Source organism: Bos indicus, chromosome 26 (assembly GCF_029378745.1).
Source record: "Bos indicus isolate NIAB-ARS_2022 breed Sahiwal x Tharparkar chromosome 26, NIAB-ARS_B.indTharparkar_mat_pri_1.0, whole genome shotgun sequence".
NCBI classification, from domain to species: domain Eukaryota; kingdom Metazoa; phylum Chordata; class Mammalia; order Artiodactyla; family Bovidae; genus Bos; species Bos indicus.
The window spans coordinates 7112487-7132932 of NC_091785.1; the positions used below are offsets into that span (position 1 = coordinate 7112487).

The 20446-nt window shown below is 37.0% G+C and overlaps 1 protein-coding gene across 5 annotated transcripts in view; it reads right to left on the reverse strand.

Moving 5' to 3' along the window:
- Nucleotides 1–20446, reverse strand: part of PRKG1 (protein kinase cGMP-dependent 1) — a 1416234-nt gene that overhangs the window by 169336 nt on the left and 1226452 nt on the right. For 4 of the 5 annotated variants that reach the window (XM_070781204.1, XM_070781203.1, XM_070781205.1 and 1 more), the window contains one exon: nt 6732–6797. In XM_070781204.1, the coding sequence (XP_070637305.1) occupies nt 6732–6797 (66 nt within the window). Of the gene's footprint in view, nt 1–6731; nt 6798–11638; nt 12016–20446 lie in introns of those variants that run through there. The other variant, XM_019988617.2, reaches the window with a different exon arrangement.

A 20446-nucleotide genomic window follows, 5' to 3' on the forward strand; every position in this document is an offset into this window, starting at 1 on the left:
TTGATTGCTTTTGCATTACAATGGTAGAATTGGGTAGATGCAACAAAGGTCATTTGGCCTACAAAGTGTGAAATATTGACTATCTGACCTTTTATAGAAAAGCTTATCCTATCCTTGGTTTAAGTCATGGAGCTAAGGCTTCATATTTACATACCCCACTCAGAATAAATCTCCTGCACTTAACTAACCCATCATTTTTGTGGGGAAGTTCTGTGATCCTCTGTTCCTCCTTGAGCATGAGCCTTAGTGAGTCTCACCCTTCACCAAGCTGCTTGTCAGAAACATCAATAGCACCCTTCCTGAGAGAAGTTGAATAACTACTATTTTGTCATCTTTTTGCATCTCTTCTGACATCCTAGGTCCTGGTATGGAAGGCTTCCTTGACTCCTGCCTGACTGGTCCATTGCTTATTCTACAGAGCCCAGAGCATAGATTCAGTATTTTTGTTTATTTTGCCTTCAACTTGGAGTTGACACTGAATAGCAATAGCAAACAGGGAATGGAGGGAGGCACCAACCCACCACAAGTAAGAGTAGATCTGGTCGAGGCTAGGATCAGAAGCACTATCATGGAAACTGACGCAGGTGTGGCTAAAGAGGCTACCTGTGGAGGACAGGATGCATAAACAGAGAGGACGTTTTGCTACCAGCACCGATAAAGGAATAACAACCAAAAATTTAATATAATTGAGTTTGCCCTATATTCTCAGTTTTCAGACCTATACTGAACTTGTGTCTTGCTCATCTCAGTAGCCCAAGTAACTGATACTGAAACAGGCATTCATCTTTATCTTTTGTAATGATTAAACATAAAAATTTCCTAGTCTGGCTCTAATCTCAGTTTTAATACCTAGCTCCAGTTTTGGTGTTGAGAAATAGTCTTCAGCCTAACAATTCCAGTGACTTTTTCTCTATGTCCAATCTTTCTTGGTAACCTATTTGCTCCTATATTTTGTATAGGTCTTGGGACAAGTCTTATGACACAGGAATTGATAGATCAGGATGGATACTGGTCCTGTTGCTGCTGCTGCCAAGTCGCTTCAGTCGTGTCTGACTCTGTGCAACCCCATAGATGGCAGCACACCAGGCTCTTCTGTCCCTGGGATTCTCCAGGCAAGGGTACTGGAGTGGGTTGCCATTTCCTTCTCCAATGCATGCATGCATGCTAAGTTGCTTCAGTTGTGTCTGACTCTGTTTGACCCCATGGACTGCAGCCCACCAGGCTCCTCCGTCCATAGGATTTTCCAGGCAAGAGTACTGGAGTGGGGTGCCATTGCCTTCTCCTCTCCAATGCATGCATGCATGCTAAGTCACTTCAGTTGTGTCTGACTCTGTTTGACCCTATGGACAGCAGCCCACCAGGCTCCTCCATCCACAGGATTCTCTAGGCAAGAATCCTGGAGTGGGTTGCCATTTCCATCTCCATGGTTACTGATCCTGGTATATGCCAAATACCCTTTTCTAGTTGTTGGATCAAGGATAGGTCTGGAGATTCCTGGCTGGGTGAAGCAGAGGACCATGGAGCAAAGGGGTGGGAGAAACACAAAGGGAGCTCATACCATTGCTGTTTACCAACGAGCATGAAAACGTTTCAACTTTCATAACCAATTGGCTGCATCTTGGAGTTATACAGTAAATGAGGGATACAGTTGAGACTCTTAGATTTTAATTTTCTGGGGGAAAATATATGACTCTTTGTTAAAAACAGTAAGAAAATTACTAGTAAATGTTCAGTGATCTCAATGTATCAAAAAATGTCATCTTACATAAACTCCTAACTTCACTAATAACTTACCACACGGATGAAGAAGTGGATTGCATAACTGATTATGGGACACAAAGATATACTTATGTTCACATTTATTTCTCTTCATGGATTCTAAAATAAGATATTCTAAATATACTTAGTTGTCTTTTATGTATTCAAGAATGTTATTAATGGAAATAGATTGTTCTGTTAGATTCAAATTTCTTTATGTCAATTTTCATGAATTTTAGAGTCACTGCACATAATTATGAAAATAATGTAAGAAACCAGTCCTCAGAGAATGCTTCTTGAGAACAACATGTATCTGTTTATCACTTTCTAGTTTGTCCGTGAACTCTTTTTTTTTTTTTTAATTTCCCACATGCGTGATTAGTTACAATGATGTTCTTTTGCTCTCCCTCTGGAATAATAAAGCATAATCACTGGCTTCCATAACATGGTACCTCAGTTGTAAATTTGTGAAAGAAGCTCCATGTGTTGGTAGTTCTAATGCTCGCCATCTGTTTGCATGGGTGAAGCCCTGGTGCTCCCTTAATTGGCCATAAATTAGGTACTAGCAGCAGGATTATGACAAGATCCTTCAGTTACAGTTTAATTTCTTTTTTAAGCTGGGATTCAACATTTGGTGGGAATCCCAACTCCTCTGATAAGAGCATAGAAATGCACTTCTTGAGCCCTAGACTCAAGCCATCTTCTCTCTATGTTTTAAGCTAGACCTCCCTCAAGGTATGTTCTCTGTATACACTTCTGAAGATAAACTTACGCTGAGCAGAAAGAAAAAACTACTAAATCCAGGAGATTCCAGTACCTTCTCTAAGAAGAGGAAGAGGCACATTGATTGAGCGCTCACTACATATCTTGTGCTGTGTGGGGACCTTGACATATATTAAATTGTTTGATCTTCGAAACAATTTTATAATTTAGGCATCTCCCACTTTTCAGATAGGAAAACTAAGACTTAAAATTGAATTGCCCATATTGTCATAACATGGTGTAGTAAAGATTCAAGTGTTGAGCTTTGGACTCTATTTGACCAAGTCCATACACTCCTCACTGCACACTATATATGAGTAGGTTTGAAAAAGAAAATGGATATGGGCAAAAGTATGTATGTGATGCTACTTGATGCTCCTTCATCTCCTGGGATCTCAGTCAACAGAACTGAAGAACCTACATTAGATAACTCTCAGTGTTCCAATAGTTTGTTTCCATGACTTGATTAATCTGGGCTTGAATATTAACCACAAAGCCTTAACAAGTTATTAAAATGTTATGGACTTCAGTTTCCTTTTCTGTTAAACATCCCATCTTCCAGGTAGAATCATTACAAAGGAAAGTAGATACATAAACTGATAGAAATACCCATCCATCCTCAATCAGCAGGCAAACGCTCAGCCTCACTGTCATTCTTCCCTCATCAGATTCCCTTGTGCTTTAGAGGGAAGACTAAGGCCATTCAAATTACCATAACTTTCCTTGTTTACATCTCTACAAATTTTCTACCTATTCTCTTTTTCACTATCTTCAGAACATTAAAAAAAACCAAAAACATGTTTTTCCAATTTCTCTTTCCCTGTTTGCTCACAATTTCCTCCCCTGTGGACACATTTCTATCAAGTGTCACCCCCAATCTCCGCCCTGCCTCTTTTTTTCTTTTTTAACTTGGCCACCATGGCATGTGGGATCTTAAGTTTCCCAATCAAGCAAACACAACATCTTAATCACTGGACTGCCTGGGAAGCCATCCTCCTCAAGGTTTGTGTAGAAGCATCACAAGGAAACTCTCCAAGACCTCACTAGTGTCTCATGTGCCCTCCCTTCTCTCTTTTTTCTTTGTTTAGCCTAGTTTCTTGAAAGAAAAAAAAAAATCCTTTGGTCTCAATGCTCTCACATCCTCAGTACCGACTCACTCTTTGCAATCTGCATTCCACTTTCACTGTTTTATTAGATATTTTTCTCCCAGGTTGCTAAATTTTTTGCCCTTTTCTCTATATATTCATGCCTCTCAGTTTCTCACTTGTATTTATTTCTGCTGATTATCCTTTTTCCCTTGAAATCTTCTCTCGGTATCTGAGGTTCCCTACACTGTTCTAGTTGCTGACATTGCAGTTTTATCACCGGTTTTCTTCCTCTGCCTCAATTTTACATGTAAGAATTTTCCCGAATTCTAAACTTGGTCTTTTAATCTTTTCTATTCTTTCATGCAATTCCATCCAGTTTTATGGCTTCAGTTGTTAACTCTATGTAAGCAATTTTTAGGTTAATTTTATGTTAACTCTAACAAGCATTCTTGTCCCACATTTTCTACCTCCTGCGAGGCACCTGTTCCTGAGTGTCAAACTTGTATGTCAAATTCATGATATTTTTATTGAATAATTCTTATGCTTCCCAAACTAATTCTTTTTCTACACTCCTTCTAGATCTTCTAAATTTCTTTTTTACCCTTTACATTCAGGCAAGTCTCAGCCCTCTGGGTTTATGTCTTTATTCTTACACATGCCTATAATGATCTCATGATGACCACTTAGATTTACAGACTGCTAACCAGATATTCCGGAGAAGGCAATGGCACCCCACTCCAGTACTCTTGCCTGGAAAATCCCATGGATGGAGGAGCCTGGTAGGCTGCAGTCCATGGGGTCGCTAAGAGTTGGACATGACTGAGCAACTTCCCTTTCACTTTTCATTTTCATGCATTGGAGAAGGAAATGGCAACCCACTCCAGTGTTCTTGCCTGGAGAATCCCAGGGACAGGGGGAGCCTGGTGGGCTGCCATCTATGGGGTCACACAGAGTCGGACACGACTGAAGTGACTTAGCAGCAGCAGCAGCAGCAGCAGCAACCAGATATTCTGTCTGTATCTTCTCCCTTTAATTCATCTCATATAGCCTTCTCAGTGTCTTAGTGATTGACACTATTTTGCTGCATAGAATTGTCAGAGTTACCCTTATCCACCATTTGGTGATCTTGTTGAACCAGCCCCAACATGTTTGTGAACTTATTTGTCACACTTTGTCCTCCAACTACCTTAATACAGCCTTACTTTAGTCAGCTGAAATGGCTTATAGCTCTACTCTGAGTACTGCTGATGCTATTCACTCTATTTCTCTTGCTGCTCCTATGCTTATAGATCTACCTAATGAAACCATTTATTTCATGAAGACTTCTCTGATTCTCCCCAGAAGTTGTCAACTCCCACAGATGTGGGCTCTGGACCCTTCTTACATTCTGCTTTGCATGATGGTTATTTGTATAAATGCCACAGTTCCTCTACTAGAAGTTACCCCCCAAACCAGAATTGTGCTGCTCCTTTAATTCTCTTTATAGCACCTAACAATGTCTTGTATGTGATAAAGCCTCAAAAAGACATTAATCAAATGAAAGAAGGAATGAATAGGTAGTTATTGTTTCTGGGAACCAGAGGAAGAGTATCTATTTCAGAAATATTCATGGGTATAGACATCATCTCGGAGAAGGCAATGGCACCCCACTCCAATACTCTTGCCTGGAAAATCCCACGGACAGAGGAGCCTGGTAGGCTGCAGTCCATGGGGTTGCTAAGAGTCAGACACAACCGAGTGACTTCACTTTCATTTTTCACTTTCATGCATTGGAGAAGGAAATGGCAACCCACTCCAGTGTTCTTGCCTGGAGAATCCCAGGGACGGGGGAGCTTGGTGGGCTGCCGTCTATGGGGTTTCACAGAGTCGGACACAACTAACGCGACTTAGCAGCAGCAGCTTAGACATCATGTGGAGAAGGGCATGGCAACCCACTCCAGTAAACTTGCCTGGAGAATCCCGTGGACTGAGGAGCCTTGTGGGCTACAGTTCATAGGGTCACGAGTTGGACACAACTGAAGTGACTGAGCACACACACACACGCGCGCGTGGCTATCATCCTGCAATGATGCCCTCTGGTTCCAGCGATCCAGCACAGAGGGGCATGCAAAAGTAAGATCTGTAAATCAAGTGGGATTTCTCTTCATCCAGAGTCCCCTGAGCTCAACATTCAACTCCATCATTCTGATCATATCTGCCACTCACTTTCATTCCACACTGACACAGCCTATTCCAGCTGTAATGGCTCCACTAAAATGGATGCTTTACAGTTCTTCTCCCCCGTCAGGCACTTGGCTTTTGTGATAATGTATCCACAAACACAGCAATGAGAAAATGTTTGGAGGCCTGCATCCAGGTAGTGGAGCATTTTATTCAGGCTCTCGGAGAGTCAATAAAATAATCTGACATTTTAGTCTAAACAATAAAGCATTCAGGCAATGAGACTAGCAAGGAAGAAAACAGAGAAGGAACAGGCGGACGTGTCGCCGAACAAACTTGGAATGGCTCTAAATATGCCTATGTCTAGGACTGATGGTTTCTCCAAAAGTGTTTTCCTAAATACTTCTATTTTAGGAATCTGAGGATGGAAGAATAGAGGAGAAAACTAAAATGTGCTCAAGGAATAGTCCATTTCCTAGTAACAATAATAACCACAAATGTATAGTGTATAAATATATACTATTTTATAATTATTATAATATACTATAAATATTTTATAAATTATAAAGTATATTGAAAGTACTAATAGTCATTATTTTCTAAAAATTTACACCAATGGCACTGGTTGAGAGTCTCCTGAGTAAAGACCACTTGGACAGATGATTTTCTCACATGTTCTCATCAATGCTCACAACATGATGTTGCATTATCCCCAGTTCACAAATGAGCTAACTGAGGTGAAGTTCATGGTGGTTTAAGTACCTTATTAAAAATCACAAAACTAGAATGGCAGAGTGAACCACTTCCAAGAATAACAGGGAATGAGAATCAAATATAAAACTTATTTTCAATAAAAAGATATAAACAAGTATTAATAGCTCCATGAAGTGATGTCTCATCCCAGGAACTTATGTGTGTCACTGATACGAATGTGTTATATGCATAAGAAAGCAAAGTACTTACTCTCTGTCGATCACAAGGCAGGTTACAGCTTCTGCCGCAATTACATTCGCTGTTCTCACATCTTCCCTGTATAAAAAATAGACAGCAGTTCAAGTAAAGCACCCTTTAAAAACAAAGAAAAGTGTTCATTGTAATTAATTCAAGACATTAAATTACACTCTTCTGATTTTTCCTCTTTTAGGTTTAAGATTTGTTCACGTTTCAAATTACTTTGTCCTGAGAAACCACATAACTCTTGTTACTAATAACACAGATTTTACAATTACAATCCAGCAGCCCACCAGGCTCCTCCGTCCATGGGATTTTCCAGGCAAGAGTACTGGAGTGGGGTGCCATTGCCTTCTCCGAAAGTTGTAATTTTCAAACTTAAAAGTTTCACTTACACAAATGAAACAAAATTTTGTGTCACCATTCCCTATCGTGTCTGGAGAGTTAATGAGTTGACTGGATGACGATAAAGACATGAATGAAGACGAATAGGTAAACTTTAGAAAAGATCTGCAGATATAATTCTAGAAACTTAAGTACCTAATCCATTTGTGTATGAATTTATCATTATTACCTTGAGAATTATGGATCTATTTTAATCAATTCCATGCTTTAAAGACCCTGAACTTATGTGGCTAAACTTTTGGCAACTTAAACAGTTACTCACCTGTACCAGAGTTTGTAGGTTCTTCAAGAATGTTCAACAAATCTTAATCACTCTGATTGAAATGTGTATGTACTGTCGCTTTAAAGCATCTAATTGGCTCTGCAGCAGTATCTATCAACTTCTTAAACATTTAAAAATCTGCTCTCCTTATCCAGTGGTCAAAGGTGGATTTGGTAAGTTAACATTCACATTTTGAGCTACTAAAAATGTAATTGTACCACTGTCATGGAAACATTAAGTTATACTTGAAAATATACTCTGTTTCCTAGAAAGGTAAAATGTCTAAGCTAATCTAATTAATGATACATATACATTTGAAATACATTACAGAGATATTACATAGGAAATACTATGGTCTTAATAACATCTTCTAAAAATCACAATTGGAACAGTATATGTTTCTAATATCAGGCTTTTAAAGTTTTGAAAATAAAGATGTTCCCAGTGTATTTTATTTTTTCAAAACACACAAAGTTCTCACACATACACCTGAACTGTAATTTTTTCATTGATCTCTTTCACTGTTGCTGTATCATGCTGTTAACGACTGCAGTTGCTTTGTAGTAACTATTACTATTTGGGAAAGCAGTTTCTCCTTACCAAAATTCTTTTCCAGAAATACCCTGATGGTATTCTCAAGCATTCATATTTAATACAGACTTTAAAATCACTTTCCACTTCTGAAGAAACCCACAATGGGATGCTAGTAAAGTTGTATCACATTTTTACATTGATTTCAGAAGAAAGACATTCTGATGATATTAATTTTCTCTGCAAGAGCATGGCATGTCTACTTGTTCAGATAGAGTATTATGTCTTAATCTTTCTTAATCTTTTTCACTTGGGCTCTGGCATTTTTATAGAAAAGTATTCTTCAGGCTTTTATATCATCAGTTTCTCTTATGGCATTGCTTTTGCATTTCTGTTTTTTATTGGTTTTATTGCTACTAAAGAAAAAACCTATTGAAATTTGTGTATTTGTAATCTGCACACCATACAAAGTCCTCTTCTGATTCTCAAATGTCTATTACAGTCCCTTCAATTCTCACTGTGATCTTCCCAGTGTCTCCCCAACATCCTCTACCTTCTATCTAAACTGGTCTCCTCCCAATGACCGAACATGTCATTTCCTTCTTGTCATGAGTTCTTACCACACGTTCCCTAAGCCTAGGAACTTCCTCTCCAGCTCCTTGACCAGTTCACAACTGTTTCTCCTTTAGATCTCGGTCCAGATGCCCCTGGCTCAGTGATGCCATGCTGAATTCACTAGATTGGTTCCTTGTTTGTCTGTTCTCATGGCCCTAGGTAGCTCTCCATACAAGTACTTGTCACAGTTTACAATTTATACATCTATTTGCATGGTCACTTAGTCCATGTTTCTAACCTCCTTTCACTAAATGTTATGAGGGCAGGGTCAATGGCCAGTTTTTCTCCCAATTTTATCCTGAATGGCCTGCATAAGAGGTGGTTAGTAAGTATATGGTCCAGGAATCTTGAACTCTTGGGAAGAATAGAGTTCAGGCTTTGGAGTAACACTGTCTTGGTTTTACAAAACGAGGTGAAATCCTCAGTTTTCTTGTCTATAAAAGTGAGAAGGATAACAGTGCCAATTTAATGATCTTAAATGCAATAAAGATAAGTTTATCACAATGCCCAACACACAGAAAGCAATGGTTCTGCCATTCATTACTTCCAAGGTTTCCCATTCACCAATGCCATCATGTCTGTCCTTGTGGAGGTGCCGGCTGGTGCTCTATGAAAGATTACTGCCCAAGAACAAAGTGAGCTTTTCCTATTCCATAGAAATAGATAGTATACTTGAGAGTCCACTATCACTTTTGAGTGTGAATTTTTGGTAAAGTGGACAAAACAGACAAATCGTCAATAATGGCCATAAGGTGGCTCATAAACTGCATGAGTAACTGCTTAGGAGATGCTCACAGCAGCCTATGTTACTACAAATAGCTGCCAGTGTGTTTTTTAAAAAACCCACCACGGCTTTATAGAAAACTAATTTTAGCTGAAATATGCTTCTACCTTAACAACTTAAAATTGTCCACAGTGTTTAAAACTATGACATATACAAAGTAACACTTTATTTTGAACAATGTCTCCTGTGTATATAAATTTTAAAGTATGCTTTCATCACAAATGTCCAACATTTAAAATTTTTATCATGTTATCTGGTCTGAATTGTGTATACTTTCAAAAATGGATGCTATTTCCTTGCAACAGAAAGAAAATACATATATATTTTAAAATGCAAATGATGAAAAATCAAAGATCAAGAGTGACATATTTGATAGAAACTGAAAATATTTTATTTTTAAAAAGGAAAATGTGTAAAGTTATAGCCTATAGTCAGGCTCAGCACCTAGTAATGTGACATGTATCCAAAAAAAAAAAAAAAGAAGTGTAACATGGGTGATAAACAACACAGCATATTAAAGAGTTTGTTATAACATTTGCTATTTATTATCTGGCTCAGTGGTAAAGAATCTGCCTGAAATGCAGGTGATGTGGGTTTGATACCTGGGTCAGGAACATCCCCTGGAGAAGGAAATGGCAACCCACTCCAGTATTCTTGCCTGGAAAATCTCCTGGACAGAGGAGCCTAGTGGGCTCCAGTCCAGGGGGTTGCAAAAGAGTCAGATACAACTTAGTGACTGAACAAGAAATATCAGGAAACATATTAAATAATTTGCACAAATCTCAGTTAATACATATAACAGAGGGTATTTTACCTGAAATTTACACATGGGGATATATGTAATACACCAAAAAACAGACATAGCTAATGAGTTGCTGTCCTGGAATTTGAACAAAGAACTGTCTGGTCCCAAAGTACATGTTCTTTTATCATCAGTTCACTACCTATACCCTCTGCTATAAGATTTTAAATTAACAACTATCCTAAATTCATTCTAATGCTTAGGATGACATCTAAGCAGTAAGCACTCCTGACTCTCTGTCCATCATTATAAAATTATATTTAATTATTAATAAAGCAGCATTAATACGTTAATGGGTGCCCAACTGCAAAGCTAAATCAATAAACCAGTTTGATTCTCATGTTATTAGAACTCCTATCTGTAGTTACGTCTTAACCCTGCTATGCTGCTTTATAACAATGTTTTATGACAATAGAAAATCATTCAACGCCAAGTCCATTCAATGCCAAATTCCTGTTGCCATTACACTATTATTGAATTTTTACTATTGAGATAGATGTTTAATGCCACCATGCTTGTCTATGCAGGTGTCTGGAAATGCCATCCCTGTGAGAGAAAAATGCCATCTGACATAGTATTGACACATATTCATCCCCTATTTTATGAGATATTATAGAAACTTCTGATAAGAAAAGAAGATAAGCCAATACTGTGATTTACTATGTGTGCTTATTTCCTTTATTGGACCAAGGACTAAAGTAAAAGCAAATATCCTTTGGACTGAGATATGAAATAGTAAATACTCATATAACAGAAAGCTCCTAATAGCTCCATGTCTTTATGAAACTTATATCTGTCTATACATAGCTGTTATGATACTGGTTTCACACAGAACATCTACCAGTGTCTCAGAGGCTTCATGTAATACTAGCTTAGACATGCAGAAAAGGAGACAGGGGGAAAGAAAGAAGAAAGAGGGAGATGGTGTGACTTAAAAAAAAACAACTGAGCATTCTTTCAGTTTTACTTTTTGGCATATCAGGCTATTTGATAATTTCTAATAGACTAATACATGAGACTTTGAAAATACATTGGCCACAAGAGAATTTTATAAACAAAATTATAAGATAATATCTAACATACTGAAAACTTTCACAAACACACATAGCCTCTGAACACAGCATACTTCTTTATATAGAAGTAAAGGCACGTGTATCTCCCTAATAGTCTAGGTCTAACTTGCACGAAGTCAGACATGACTGACGTCACTTAGCAGCAGTAGCAGCAGCAGCATGCATGTTGAATTTAAAAATAAAAATCTCATATTCATTTATTTCTGTACTTGTATATTAGTTTATTTCAGCATGACAATAACTATGAACAACTGCAGAAGTAGCTACTATTTGGCAGATTAATAGATATTACACAAACTTGCTACTGATTAATGAACAAAGCTGTGAGGTTTAGTAGTGTTCTTTTCTTAAGCATTTTTGGAGGAGTTAGAAATTCCTTTCAATGAAATCATAGAGCATGAACAATCATCCCCAAATAGTTGCAAATACAGTTTTCTGTGCACTGACTCGGATAGTCTTTGAACTTCATCACTGGAATCTTCATCATCGCTGTATCCCAGTGTAGAGTCACCGTCAGTATCTGAATAATCCATAGCAAGAGTTTACATTCACTCTTCTCTTTCAGAAGCAATTCTCTTGTGTCTCATGGCCGCTAGGAAACTCTATAGTGCATTGATATATCTCTGAGAACAAACACAGAGTGTGTGAGGCCAAAGCAGAATGTAGTTCATGCAAAGTAACTAACTGTGCCAGCAGGAGCTCTCCCTTTTCAGCTCTAGAGCAATGTGACTGCTGTCATCAGAGTCCTGGCATTCCCTCGGTGCCAGCCTTGACAGAAATTGACACTTCTCCAATAGCTCATGAACTTAAGGCAACTGTGGGTCAGAGCCCTTCATTCTCAGTCAAGTGCTTCAGACAGCATCCATAGTTACATTTAGGACAAAATAAATCCTATTCATCTCAAAATCAAGGGCAATCTTACTATAACATGTAGGATATTCAAAACTGATGGGCTATGAAAAGCATCAAAGAGTCACTTGAAATTAGACTTTGAATTAATTATGAACTAGAATTGTAGAATTTGTGGCAAGTTCAGCTGTGCTATTCAAAAGTTTGGTTCCTGAGCAGATAAGTATTGTGAGGAAAAAAGAAAAAAAAAAAAACTGTATCAGGTCATTCACTGACTCTATCTACTTCCTACCATTATTCCAACATGATTTATAACTCCAGTACTCCCAACAGAACACGAATACTAAGTGTAACATGAACTAATACATACAAAAATACGTGTCTTCTTATCAAGCGTGGCATAGAGTTAATAACCAGTAAATGTTAACTGTCATCATTGTCACTTTAAGATCCTCTGACATCTAGAAAGCACGATACTCTTTTGCATATAGTTTTTCTCATGAAGTCTTTTCTAAATTTCTATAATAAACCAGTCTCCCATTTGTTTTCGGACGCTACCTTTTCAGTCTGTTTTCCTGAATCCTCTTGGTTCACTAGAAAACTGGTGTCTCTTCAAAATTCTCCTTTTGGCCTTTTCATTGCTCTAACTTTTCTTATTGGGGAGCTCTCTATGGCATCAGCTGTTAGTTTTGTATTAATGACTTCTAAGTCTTAATTTCTAAGTTTACTTTTCTTCTACTGGACACCCTTGTCTGAAAGTTCCACTGCAACCTTGAATTCAAACCTGATTCATTTTCTTTTAACCTCAAAACCACTGTTTTCCTTGTGTTTCCTATCTTGGCAAATGACATCACCATTCTTATATTTGCTTAGCCTCAAAAATTAGATTTTTTTTTTTTTTACTTTCCTTTATCCATCATTGGCTCTGATTGATTATATTGGTTCCATCTTTGCCTTTTCTCTTACATCCATTCTTCGTTTGCATTCTCAGAGCCACTGCTTTACTTTGGGCTATCACTATCTCTACCCTGGAATGTTGATCTGGCCTTATAACTGATCTCCTTGCCACCACACTCTCCCTTCTCTAAGCCACATCTCATTTTTCTGCACATTTCCAAATATAAGTCCAGTCATGTCAATTCTTTGCATGAGAATTTTCAACAGAAAGAAGTTTCTACACTTTCATTTAGAGTCTGAGGTCCTCCACCAATTGACCTATGATCTTTCCAGGCACTATACAGACTGTCCTCTGCTGCACCTACAGCAAATAACTGTTTCCTTACAATATGCCAGCTCTCATCTTCATTCTTATACACAGATGGCTCCTCTGACAACCCTCTACTCTAGTTCAAACTTTCATCAATGCAGACTTCCATGATCTTTCATTAGCTTTTTCAAGATGGAAAAATCCACAAAAGAAATATATCTACAAATTAATTATAGAAATATATATACATATAGTTAAACCAACAAAAAAGAGAGGAAATAGAAAAATACTATAATGCCACCGGCCAGGAGATAATTAAGTTTAACACCATTGTGAATATTTTAAAAAAACTTTATTATTCTTAAGTATTCACATTTCTCATGAATATAATAAGTCAATATTTACTTTAACAAATATTTACTGAAGGCTATTATATTCTAAATGTATGAATGCTATGGTCCACTGGGGATGAAGTTAAATTAGTAGGCAAATGTATAATTGAATATGCTGATCAAATAGCATGCTAATAGAGATATTAATAATAATAGGTAGGACATCATCTAGCAAATAAGATGACAGCCTTTATGAGGACATTAAAAATTAAGACCCACTCCCAAATGAGTTGAGTTAGCAAAATGAGTCAGGAAATGTATTTTCTATGGGAAAAAAAATATGCAATAACCCTGGGGTAGGAAATAGCTACTATAAAACAAATAAGGTTGGAATTCAGGGATTGAGGAAAAGGCAAGGACCACGAGAAACCAGAAAGGAAGGCAGGAACCCCCATCCAGATCCTGTAGACTCGTTCAAGGATCTACTTTTCAAAAGAGACTAACTGAAACTTTTTTCTTTTAACATATTAATAAAATCTTAAAAATTAGTTGGAAATCACAAGCTTAGAGGAAACAATTACTATGAAATAAAATAACAAGGAAACAATTTTAGATGAGTATTTTTAAAATGCCGACATCCTTTCCACTTAACTAAAGTAAATGTTACTGTATGGAAGTCCGCATATTAAAGAATATATCTAAACAGAAAATATGATCTCTGTCCCTTAGAACCTTGTACAATATAGGAGTAATGAAACAAACTAATGCATAGAAATCAGTGTATTATCAGGGATATTTACCAACTCATGACAAAGACTTGAGTTTATACTCTATACACCTGTTAGAATGCTCCCAAGGCAGTCTCTGGTTTTTCATTGATAACAGAGACTTATGACATGAGCTCAAAGAGGATGTTTCTCTAGGCAGAACAACAATAAGTATTATCCATAAAGTAACTCCATTTCATTCTTTCTGGTAACACAGGTGCATATTTCCATTCACTGTATTATCCCACTTTCTGAGAGAATGCAAATCCTTATAGATCTATACCCATGGAAGGTCACAATAAATGAAGTTATGAATTTGAAAGAATTCAATTTTCACATTCGTTCATATTACTTCTGCTGGGATGATGGCATAATGAATTTTTGATGTGACTTAGGAACTCTGCATTCTGTGGCATGATTCAATAACAATGAACATAGACATTTATTAGGCTGAACCAAAGAAATTGCTGTTTTTGCAGGTTAAGATGGCCAATTATTGGCAATTTCATGATCCAATCTAACACATGGAATTAGTGAAAGTGAAAGGGATATAAAACAATGACAGAAGACTGTATATTGCTATTTCTTTCCTGCTGTGCTCCCTATGTGACATAAACTGAACTGACTTCAGTAGTAATCTGTATTGTTTCCATATTCCATGTATGAATCCTCTGAATGTTGACATGATTGATGGTTCTTGTTCTTCCATCTAATCATCAAAGATAATTCTCTGTCCATTCCAACTAGGATAAGAAATAACTATATAAGAAATTCTGAGTCTTAGTGTTTTGTTGTTGTTATTGCTAGAGTAAAAATGGCATTTAGTTTGTGCTCTGGTTTCAAATATTAAACTCTTTGGTAAAGTCTTACAAATTTAAAGAATGTCTCCTTGAGTGTATTTTCTGGAGAGAAAGACAGCTTATTCTCATTTTTGCTTGTTATTATTTTATCAGTTGTTTAGAAGTACAGATTTAGATATTATATTGCCATTATTTTCTTAGGGGTCTATTTGGTCTATTTTTGGATGATTTACAGGTATTTTTCTGGGGTTCAAAATCACTACAGATGGTGACTGCAGCTATGAAATTAAAAGACGCTTACTCCTTGGAAGGAAAGTTATGACCAACCTAGGTAGCATATTCAAAAGCAGAGACATTACTTTGCCAACAAAGGTCCGTCTAGTCAAGGCTATGATTTTTCCTGTGGTCATGTATGGATGTGAGAGTTGGACTGTGAAGAAGGCTGAGCGCCGAAGAATTGATGCTTTTGAACTGTGGTGTTGGAGAAGACTCTTGAGAGTCCCTTGGACTGCAAGGAGATCCAACCAGTCCATTCTGAAGGAGATCAGCCCTGGGATTTCTTTGGAAGGAATGATGCTAAAGCTGAAACTCTGGTACGTTGGCCACCTCATGCGAAGAGTTGATTCATTGGAAAAGACTCTGATGCTGGGAGGGACTGGGGGCAAGAGGAGAAGGGGACGACAGAGGATGAGATGGCTGGATGGCATCACTGACTCGATGGATGTGAGTCTGAGTGAACTCCTGGAGTTGGTGATGGACAGGGAGGCCTGGCGTGCTGCAATCATGGGGTCGCAAAGAGTAGGACAGACTGAGCGACTGATCTGATCTGATCTGAATAGGTATTTTAATTTAGGAGGAAAAATAAAGAATTTTGCTCTAATAAAATAGAAAAAAACTTAAACCTGGAGTACAACATAATAGATGTTCTATTCATTTAATCAAATCAAACACTCTCTTCTTAACACTATATGTCCTCTTATTTGAACCATACTTCATAATATAATATGGATTAAGATAAATCTAATTGGTGTCTTATCTTTTCAGATAGTGATGCATGTAATTTTGTAACGTAACTGGCCAAACACAGTTTGAATTTTGGGAAAAGACATTAGGAGAGTCAAATTATTCCATGGTGTTTCATGGGTCATAAATACTTTCAAGAATAAAGCAATTCATGGTATATTCCTTTTCCTTTGTTTCTAGTGTATTTGATGGAGCTAAAAAATGATTCAATTTTTCATATTTTTAAAGTACAGGAAAGAATATATTCAAATGATGACTGGAAATTAAGTACCAGTAAACTTCAATTGATGCATGTTTGAAATGATGTTGATTTCCTTGGTCACATATTTCAAAGGACTGTTGCCTTTTTAAAGTGCCTTCAAGTCAGGAGTGTGTCCTTTCCTATTAAGAATTCTAGACAACATGCCAGAAGAGTGTCTCCTATTTCTGGTTCTATTGCCAACTTTAGTGAGTGACCTTGAGAAAATGACTCTGTTTCATTTTTCAGATGTGAAATGGAGATTGAAATCAGTGCTCTGTTCTCTTCTATAATTTGTTTTACCAACATGGACACTTTTTAAAAGATCAAATTATCATGGTTCTCAATGCTCCTGAGACAATTTATCCCAAACCTAAGGATGTTTCTTTAGATTAAAAAAAAAAAAAAAGGGTATTATCAGCCTGCAATTGTGATCTACTTTCCAAATATGTAAGTGGCATATTATGCTATTAATTTTCATATTAGCATTTTTTATCCAAGACTGAAACATATTTTCACATAGAAATCAGACATGTTCATTTGAAATAAGTCTCATAGTAAGAAGTCAAGGATTATTTAATAAATGTTTATGAAATTGTATTTTGATTGTTTAAATTTATATTGAGATTTTACTTTGGCTCTTTCAGGGAAGAGAAATACCTAAAATTTTAAAATAGGGTTAAACTGTTAAAGATCACATTCTTTTGATACTCATTTATCAAATATTTGTATTATTTTGATAAATAACTAGGTCTCTAAACAAAATTCTTTAGTGATTTTAGAATTCAATTAATCTAATGTGCTATAATTTCACCCACAGCCAGTATTAACTTTGAATCAAAAATAAATAGAAGAAACAATGGATAAAGAAAGGAAAGTTATAGCTACATGTATAATAAAGCCAATTTGAATAAAAAGTGCTAAAGTCAAACCACTACATACAGTCAAAACTCCTACAGTTGGCATTGGTTAGAAAAAGTAGACTGGGTATTGAATTTATTAACTATATATACCCATTTTTACCAAAAAAATTATCTATTAGCCTTGCCATACCTGCCCAGCAGGTGATTTAACATATATATATGTTATATATGTACACATGCACACACACACACATATGTGTTATTGAGAATATAAAAAAATGATCTTCAATTAAAAGATGAGGAAATGACAAGGGTAGTTAATAGACAAGAAAGAAAGAATTCTTAAACATATGAAAATATGCTACATCTTAGAGTAAGAGAAGTGCAAATGCATGTAGACAATTCAGCTTTGTGTAACAGTTCAGCACTATTTTTAAAATATTTTTCGTATTTATCTACATCTGTATTCATAGTTTTGGACAGTAATGATAATAACAGGAAATTACAGCAGCACAACAGCACTGTGTGTAATGCTGGGAATAACCTAAATACCTACCAATGTGGAACTGATTACATAAAATTTTCTACATTAATGCAAGGGAATATTTTAAAAATGAAAAGAACTGAAGAAAACCTATATGAACGTGATCTCCAGGATATCTTAAGTGAAAAGACTATAGTGGAGAACCGTGTGTATATACTTTCATTTTTGTAAAACACACACACACACAAATAACCATACATTAAAATGCATGAACTACTTTCAGGGGCATTATTCTACATCCAGGGAAGAGAAGGTATGATTAAAGGGTAGAGGAGAGAGGGAAATTACTTTTGTAGCTTTTGAATTTTATACTATGTGCTTGAATTACTTGCCATAAAATAAATATTTTTAAAAGTAAATATATGAAGTAATAGAAATTGACTCTTACAAGTAATTTCTGGGCAGAGAGACGGCTGAGGTCCTTTACTCTTTTGGAAGGCCTGGCCTGAACTGAGTGCATGGTTAGCTACTGTCCATCGCTAGACCACCCCTTAACCCTCACCCCAAAGTCATCCCCAGCCAGCAGAGCTGGAGTTACCTTACACTGCCCCAGTCTGATCACACTGAAAAGAGCAGCTTTGTAGATGAAGCAAGTAAAAACCCTTGACACAGGATCCTCCAGCATCACTTCAGCACTGCCTTTTGCTCCATTTTCATTGGCAGCAATTATAAGGACTAGATGATAAATAAGGAAGGTATTTTTTGAGCAGGGACATCTGCTTCTTAACACCTTTAACCACGGTTAGGTTGACATTTTGGAGCTCTAAAAAGGTTAAGTTACTGATTCTATTTGTACACAGAAAACATTTCATATAGTTATCCATTTATGTATATAATAATATTTATATTTAATATTGCTTTGAGATTGTATTTTTAATATATCCACTAGCAATTGGGGAGAACATTTTCTCTCTCTGAATATTTTTCATAATTTGTTACTGTCATTATTTTTATTATTATATCAGGTCTAATCTCAATAGATTCTATTCATTCTTGTTTACCTACTGAGAAACCATCATAACTGCCATGTTTCTTCTATTAATCTGTAAAGTACTTAAGGATTAAGCTATCTCTTAACAATGATGAAGTCCCTCAGCTAACATTAAAAAAAGGATTTCAAAGTGCAGTCAAGGGTTTCAGATTCATGAAAATTTCTATATGGCTCACTCTCTAATCTGAAAACTGCATAAATAAATAAAAATGGTTTCTTGTTTAATATAGAAAAGAATGACATTCATTCACCCATTCACTGATTCATAAAGTAGGGTTTCCTGATTTAGTAAATAAAAATACAGGGCATCCAATTTACTTTGAATTTCAGATAAACAATTTTTTTTTACTATGAGTGTCCTATGCAATAATACACTTGTAATAAAAAAAAATCATAGTTTGTCTAAAATTTGAATTCAATAGTATCTTGTATTTTACATGGAAATCCTAAATAAGTTTCTAAATATAGACTGTGAGCCAGGTGCTATCCTAGGTGCTGGGTATATAGAGGTGCAAATAATAAAATCTTTGGATTCCAAGAGTTTACAATCTGCTGCTGCTAAGTCGCTTCAGTCGTGTCCGACTCTGTGCGACTCCATAGACGGCAGCCCACCAGGTTCCCCTGTCCCTGGGATTCTCCAGGCAAGAACACTGGAGTGGGTTGCCATTTCCTTCTCCAATGCCTGAAAGTGAAAAGTCAAAGTGAAGTTGCTCAGCCGTGTCCGACTCCTAGTGACCTCATGGACTGCAGCCTACCAGGCTCCTCCGTCCATGGGATTTTCCAGGCAAGAGTACTGGAGTGGGGTGCCATTGCCTTCTCACAGTAGGTAAAAAAAAAAAAAGAAAAAAAAAACCTATTGACAGTTATAATGCAGTATGATTGGCATATCAGAGGTGTGAACGGAGTGACACAATCACATGGGAATTCTCCAAGTCTGACTGGAAGATGGAGTTGGGGAGGAGCATGGATTGATGGTGAAGAGGATCATGGGAAGCTGCTTGAAGAGGTGATGCCTCAGATGAGAACTGTTGTGTATGTAGAAATTTGTCAAAAGGAGAGTGAGGTGGTCCTGTCACAAGGAATAGCTTGTGGAAAACCTCAAGGAAATCTTGCATGGAGGGAACAGCAAGTAATTGATAATGCTTGAAACCTTAGGAGCAAAATGTAAAGAGAGAATTGAGGCTAGCAGGGTTGAAACAGGAGAAATTATAAATGGCTGTATATTGACTATGTGTGTGTTTGTGTGCTCAGTCGTGTCCAACTCTTCATAACCCCTGAGCTGCCTGCCAGGCTCCTCTATCCATGGAATTTTCCAGGCAAGAATGCTGGAATGGGCTGTCATTTCCTACTCCAGGGGATCATCGCCCCCCCAGTGATTGAACCTGTGTCTCTTGCATCTCCTGCATTGGTAGGTAGATTTTTTACCACTGTACCCCCTGGGAAACCTTATAGGATACTACTGATTATATACATGTCTTTAAAAATTCAACAGATTCCTTTATCACATCTGTTTGCTCTTTAGACACAGTTAATAGCGACAATGTTAGTATCACCAAGAAGTCCTCCTTGATTCATATTACCCTATTGCTCTCCTTAGTCCCTCTATTCAACATGACCATGATACTTCAGTTTGCATGACAG